The sequence below is a fragment of the Culicoides brevitarsis genome, chromosome 2, assembly GCF_036172545.1.
Source record: "Culicoides brevitarsis isolate CSIRO-B50_1 chromosome 2, AGI_CSIRO_Cbre_v1, whole genome shotgun sequence".
NCBI lineage: Eukaryota > Metazoa > Arthropoda > Insecta > Diptera > Ceratopogonidae > Culicoides > Culicoides brevitarsis.
In genome coordinates this window covers 2,960,715-2,968,344 of record NC_087086.1, presented here as the reverse complement: position 1 = coordinate 2,968,344, position 7,630 = coordinate 2,960,715, and the positions used below count along the sequence as shown (strand labels likewise).

Sequence of the window (7,630 nt, the reverse complement as noted above, 5' to 3'; positions counted from 1 at the left end):
GTTTTCGAGTGGTTACTCTTCTGCTAAGACAATTATCCATAATTCTATATCATTTTCTCGAGAGTTCTGAACGGAGTAATAAACAATATTCAAAAACTTTCGTTATTATTGTTAAGTTGAAGCATATTCGCTTATTATTTTATTACAAACTTCCACTCTACAAGATAATCTAATAAGATTTTCCCCGAAATACGAATGCAGAGAGTTTAATTAATTAGAGCAGAGACGACTTTTCCGACGACGACAACGACAAATTCTTGCATAGTTTGCTTTTTAAGCTTATTTAATACAATTATCTTTTCAAGTGTACGGAAATTAAAAGTGACAAAGGTGTGAGAAATTGGATAGACAAATTGTTTGTTTGACGCGCGCCGCCATCGTACGCAAATTATTTTTTTTTTGGCACACACTCGCACCAAAGACAAATTAATTAAATTTTCTACATGAACTTTTCCCCTCGACATACAAAAAAAAATTGTTGCAAGAAAAATGTGCTCCGAACAACCTGTGATTCGCTCAAGGGAACAAATGTAGAACGAGGAAAAAAGTGCAGACGAATCACATAAATCTCCTCAAAAGTCCATATGTGTGTTTTGGTTTTCCTATTTCATAAAAGTGCACACAAGAATTTACGTTTTGCATACATTCACAAAAATGTGTTCGTCAATTTATTCGTTTTGAAGCATTTTTGGTACATAGAATCAGGTTTGAAAATATTTTATTTGATAAGAAAATTTAATGTTTTTACTTAAAAATAAATTTTAAATTAAAGTTTCAAGTAAAAGCTTTCTTAATTTTTCTTAAATCAAAATTTAAAAAAAAATTTAAATTAAAATTTTGCACTAAAAAATTTATTTTTCAAAAAAAAAAATTTTTTTACAAAAGTTTTTTTTAAAAATTAATTTAATTTAATTTAATTTTTTTATAAAAATTATTCAAATTACAATTTATATTTTTTTTTTTATTTTGAAAAATATTTTTTAGCTTTGACTTAAAAATTGAATTTATTTTAACGGATATTTAAATTTATGTAAAATTTTTTTATTTATTTTTTTAATTGAACTTTTAATCTAATTTAGTTTTTTTTTATTCATTAAAATTATTCAAACGATTTTTCATATAAATTTGATTTTTTCTTAAAAAAATAATTTTTGAGAGTATTGAATTAAAATTTTAACTTAAAAATTTTTATTAAAAAATAATTTTTTACTTACATTAATTTTTTCTTCTCACAAAAATTGTTCAAAAGACTTTAAAAAAAATGATTTTTTCTTTTATTTTATTTTATTTTTTTTTTTTTTTTGAAAATTATTTTTTTGTTTTGACTTAAAACTTTTTAACTTGAAAATTAAATTTAAAAAAAATCAAATTTTTCATGAATAATTTTTTTTTTGTCAAATTTAGTTCAAAAAATTAATTAAATTTATTTATAAAAAATATAATTTTTGGTTTTGATTTTAAAATTTGAGTTTTCAAAAAAAAAATTTGTCATAAATAAAATTAAATTAATTAATTCGCTAAAATTTGTCAAAAATTAATATTCATTAAGAGTTTTTTATGATTTTTTTTTTCTTTTTTTTTAATATAATTTTTTATATGAAAAATTTAATTTAAGAAAAAAATATTTTTAATTGCTGAATTAATTTTTACTTTAACTTAAAATTTAATTAAAAATTTAATCTCAAGCAAAAGCATAAAATTTTCACTTGATACAAAGTATTTCCAACCCTGCGATAAATTTAAATAGGAAATTCAACACATTTATGACGTGTAACAGATGTTTGTTTAGAGAAACAAAATCTTCACCTGAGAGAAGCTTTTAAAGACGAAATTTAACGCTTACTTTAACTCTCAAAACAAAGACGATTAATCAAATTTCTCTCTGAAAATTCGACAAAAACAAGTGCTTGTTCAAATTTCGAAACAAATAATCAAACGAGACAAGACAACCAGATGTTCCGATTGAGTTTAAAAGCAATATCATTTATACACAAAGGACATTTTCTCCGTCGATTCGACTTGGCATCATCATCGTCAACAACCTAAAAACATAAATCAAATTTCATCTAATTGCTCGTTAACAAGATAGTCAATTTATCTTGTAATTATATCTATCATGTACTTGTAGCGTCGTTATCACAGTCGGGATGCGAAAGACGATAATGGTTTTGGTATCAAAAAGAAATTCGTGTCAACTAATGAATGGTGTAGTTTTCGAAGAGCGACGAAGGAAAAGACGCGAGAGAAAAATAATGTCATTACTTGAAATTGGATTAGATGTTGAAGCGTTATAAGAAATTGAGGTAATGACAAAAATTTGTTTTTTTTAAGGAATTGAACTTTTTTTCCTTATTTCAGGGAATTTTACTGTAACTTTTATCAAAAAATAATTTCAACAGGTTATGGGCCCAATACGCTTCCAATTTTCAAAAGCTTCTACTTTGAGGTAATGACAAAAATTTGTTTTTTTAAGAAGTTTAACTTTTTTTCTTATTTCAGGATTTTTACTGTAGTTTTTATCAAAAAATAATTTCAACAGGTTATGGGCCCAAAACGCTTCCAATTTTCAAAAGCTTCTATTTTTCACTGCAAAATGTGAGAAAAAAATTCCATTGAAAAAAGCTTCATTTGCACATTAATGACATAAGACAAACGCAACGAGAGCTCATTAAAATTCATTCCTTTTTATCCTGTCAAAGAGTTTTTCTCAAGTGAACTGTTGAGTAATTGTCAATCATCTCATTATCGCCATTGGAGTTCTTTCCTTTTTTTCTGCTTTTGAACTATCGGAATTTCTCGTTTAATTAATAAGCGAAACGACCTCTTTAAAAAAAAATTAAAAGAAAGAAAGAAAAACATAATTTTCTGCATGGTGTGATCTGTTGGCATAAATCAAACAGAAGAATATTCATGCTGGTTGTTTATTTCGCTGTACGAGCATGAATAGGATTAGAAATTAATTATAAATTCTACTCCGGTTTCTATAATAATTTCAAACTTTTTTTCTTCTTCGTTGGTACGAGGGAACGACTGGTTTTTTGATAAGAAGACAAAACTTCTTGATAAGAATTTTATTTAATATTATTAATAAATTCTTTTATTTGTGTTCGTTTCGCTTACTTACTTGCTTGTCTATTGTCTCAACAAAAAATTAACATATTTTGATTAAAATTTTCTGATAAAATTTACAATTTACTCCGAGTCTCTTCTCTCTTAGCTTTAGTTGCTCCGTACTTTACAATTTCTCGCAGCACTAAATACAAAAAATCATTAAGCTCTAATTTTGATTTGTGCTTATACAGTTCAAAGACTCTTTCGTATGGCGAGAACGAAGCCCAATCGCCGGATTTTTGAATGACAGTCCATAAGTTGTAAGCTCGTTTGATGTAAGGAATGGCATGTTGGATTTTGTTATGTTTCAGCAAGACAACAACTGAAAGAATTAACGCAGCGATGTAGGCAGAGTTGAAAAGTTTTGCTGTCGTGAAGATTTCAATCATGATTTGCCATTTGCTGATGTCATCAGGTTCTTGGGGATTTTTCGAAGATACTTCTTGCAGCTTTGTTGTGTATTTGGAGAATAAATTGGCATTTTTTAGGTGTTTTATGAGGATTTCTTCAAATTTGTCTTTAATTGAATATGTGAAAGTAAGAATTGAACTTGGTTTTTCGGTATTTGACATTTTTTTATTTATTTTTATTTTTTTAATCGGAGAACTGATAATAAGATAAAAAAAAAAACAATAATAAATACTTGCAAGCAATTATTTGTTGGTATTTGAATAACTTCAAGCTGATATTAATTAATTTTAAAAAAATAATTCGTTACTGAATTGAGTTGAATTGAAAAAAGCTCTAAAATAATTGAATCAAGCACAGATTCACTTTATTTTTTTTTATCAATTTTCATGCTAAATTAAATTAAAATTAAAAAAATTATAAAAAAATATTTTTAAAACATGCTTTTATATAAAAAAGGGCCCTTAAAAATTGTATATAAAAGAAATTTTTTTAAAATTTTAGCAAAAGAAAAAAACAATTTTAGTTCAGTTTCAAGTTACTTCTTTTTGAAATTTTTTTTTTAGTTTAAATTTTTTTATTTTTTTTTTTTCATTTTTTAGTTATTACAGATTTATGGTTTGATATAGTAATTTTTAGGGCTCTTTTTCATATAAAAGCATATTTTTAAAATATTTATTTATAATTTTATATTTCATATTTTTTAGTTTTAGAATTTGCCCCAATGCACATTTTGAAGCTTTGCCCCAATGCGTAATCTAAAATAACGTTAAACTTTTGAATTTTGGGCTATCGTGAAAAAATATATTCAACAGAACTCCTGAAGTTTTTTTCAACCAATTAAATTCTAAAGAAATAAATTTAAAATAAAAAAAATTTTTAAAAATCGCAAATAATTTTATGAATCACTTAAACGATCAAAAACAATAAAATAAAGTTCATTTGACATATTTGAACAAGTGTGATTCATTCACATAACAGCCAAAAAACCACAAAATAATATCAAATGTATCTCAATTTCAGTTCTTATCATTTCGCGAAGATGTTTAGATTCGCAATAACGCTTTTTTGTCTCGTTTTTGTTTCGTCAGCATCTGCTTCGATAGGTTGTCGTGACGAAAACAATAAAATTGTGGATTTTACGTACCTTTACAAGCTTCCCGATGATCCGCCAGCTCAAACTGTCTTCAAAAGTGATGGATTTCGTTACGCTTTTATGACGTCTTCATCTTTGAATGGCATTTGGATTGACTCTTCTCGAAATATCACTCAAAAAGACAGCATTCCAGGATTAACTCTCACACAAATGTACGGAAACGCGAAAATTCTTGCGATTCTGTACAATGATCAAAGTCCTTCGGAGAACGATGATTCGTCTAAAGGTCATTCCAAGGGCGTCATTGTCTCAGATGGCACTCAAGGTTTTTGGATCGTGCATTCTATTCCTCGTTTTCCGCCTGAACTTGAAGTTGGAGCGTACGGATATCCATCAACGGGAGCTAAATACGGACAAAATTATCTCTGTGTGACAATGAAAGCTGCTGAAATCGACAAAGCCATATCTCAGTTGGAAATGAATCAAGTTCAAATTTATTCTTCGCAACTTCCTGCCTCGTTAAAGAAGAAATTTCCGAATGCCGTGCGATTGTTGGAAGGTTTCAACGTTTTAACTTTGAAAAGTGCTGCTGGCGTGACTTTCACATCATTTGCCAAATCCTCGAATTTCAAACGAGATCTGTATCAAGATTTACTCGCGCCCGCTATTGGCGACATTTCCGTCGAATCATGGAAATTCGGAAATAATTTTCTAACCTCAAACTGTTCGACGTCCCAAAAAGTTCTCACAATCGCAAGTTTGGATCTCGAAGATGTCAATTACAAGTTCAGTACGTCACGTGATCACTCAAAATGGGCAGTTTCCGCGTCAAACAAGGCAAATTGGATCTGTGTCGGTGACATTAATCGCTTTGAATCGCAGTTCAAACGTGGCGGAGGCTGTTTATGTCAAAGCTCGCAAGCAATTTCGGAGGCATACAGAAAAATTATTGCGGAAACCGATAAATGCGAGTAACCGGGTCAACAAACAAAGTTGAAAAGTTTTTCGTTCAAACATTTATTTACATTTTGTACAATCATCAAAAAAATCAAATTAAAATGCATCCCGGATTGCCGACGAAAAACCACATTTTTAACTCAAACAAACAAAAAGCAGTTTTTATTACAGGGAATAATGTTTTAAATCGTTTTGAATGGACATATCAAATAAAATTTTTGTTCGTTGAACATTTATTTTAGCATTTTAACTTTTTTTTTTGAGTGTCAGTGATGGATTCTAAAGTAATATTTTTTTAATTTTTTAATTATAAAATTTAAAAAATTTTTAAATAATTTTTTTAATTAGGATCGAGGCACCGTCTACCGGGTGGCACCCCCTACCGTGATTTTCAACTTTGGTTTAAATTTTCTCGACTTTTTAAAACAAAAATTTAAAATGTTTTCATCGCAAAATACACTTTGAACCTTTGAAAAATTTTTTACTTTTATTTTTGAAAGTCGAGAAAGTTTGATTTTCTTAATAAAATTCTCTAGCTACCGTGATTTTTCAAAAAATTTTCAATGATTAAAAAATTTTAATTTTTATTGACTTTCGAGCAAATCTTTGTATCAGATAGCTAGAAAAGCCTCTAAATTTTATTAATTAATAGGTTTGAGAAGTCTAATTATTGTAAAAAAATTTTAAATATTTTTTTAATTAATTATAAGAGGTTTTAATATTTTTTTTAATTATAAATTTTTTAATAATTTTTTTAATTATAAAATTTTAAAAATTTACTTTGCACACATTTTTAAATTATTTTGCAAAGTTATAAAACCAACGATTTTTCAACCTCAAAATTTTATTCAATGAATAAACCTTTTTTAATTATAACATGTTTTTCTTCTTATATTTAATTATAAAATTTTAAACTATTAATTTTTTTAAAATCATTATAAAATTTTAAATATTTTTTTAATTATAAAATTTTAAACATAAATTTTTTTAATTATAAAATTTTAAATAATTTTTTTAATTATAAAATTTTAAATATATTTTTTTAATTATAAATTTTTAAATAATTTTTTTAATTATAAAATTTTAAATATTTTTTTTTTAATTTTAAAATTTTAAATAATTTTTTTTAATTATAAAATTTTAAATAATTTTTTTAATTATAAAATTTTAAATAAATTTTTTAATTATTAATTATAAAATTTTTAAAATTTTAAATTTTTTTTAATTAAAAATTTTTTTTTTTTAATTATAAAATTTTAAATAATTTAAAACTTACCTGAAAAGTACTTTAAACAAAAATTGCGATCCCATTAAAAAAAATCTCCATATCCCATCCCGGTCAAAGCTTTTAACTTCAATTTCACAAACCAACGAAAAATATTAAATTTTTCGGTTGCCTGTTCGTGAATGATGTATGTGGCTTCCATCAAAACCGTTTTCAAACAAAACGCATTGACCAACCACCCCTTGACTGTCTCTCACTGACTGACACACAGAAAAATAAAACTTTTTGCTCAAACAACAACTTTGAACTTTTTTTTGTGTTATTTGTTATGTAGGCTTTTGTGTTCAAATGCAAATCTCATTTCAGTTCAGCTGCAGATACTCCTTAATTAAAAATTATTTTCGGGATTGAGTAATTGAAAGTGACTTGTTCCCGCTACAACTTTGCTCGGTTTGTGTGTGTGAAAAGAGGGATTATTTGCTTACAAGTAAAAAAATAAAACAAACATAATTGGAGAAAAAAGTTTCTTTCATTTATCTGGGCTTTGTAAGTAAGTCCAGAAATCTAATTAAGACTTATTTTCTCCGTACGAGAAGAGAGAAACAGGAAAAAGTTTGATTTTGTGGTGCAAAAAAGTTATCCTTATCACACCCAATAACTTTTTTTTTGTTACTCTCAACTTTTACTTACTTTATTTACAACATCATTCATCAAATTTATTAAATTTATAAATAAATAAAAGCTTCTTGTTTACTCTTGCATTCATTAAAAAGCCATTCTGGGTTCACTCGTGCGCCATTTTCCGTGTTTCAAAATAAAATTTTATTATAATT

At 26.3% G+C, this 7,630-nt stretch overlaps 1 protein-coding gene across 1 annotated transcript; it reads left to right on the top strand.

Moving 5' to 3' along the window:
* Positions 1 to 4,561: 4,561 nt before the first annotated feature.
* LOC134832632 (plancitoxin-1-like) lies at positions 4,562 to 5,590 on the top strand. Its single transcript, XM_063846723.1, has one exon. The coding sequence runs from the start codon at positions 4,562 to 4,564 to the stop codon at positions 5,588 to 5,590; it is 1,029 nt and encodes a 342-aa protein (XP_063702793.1).
* Positions 5,591 to 7,630: the final 2,040 nt, after the last annotated feature.

Excerpts from the sequence above, each read along its gene's own strand:
- LOC134832632 (XM_063846723.1), top strand. The coding sequence starts at position 4,562 with ATGTTTAGATTCGCAATAACGCTTTTTTGTCTCGTTTTTGTTTCGTCA.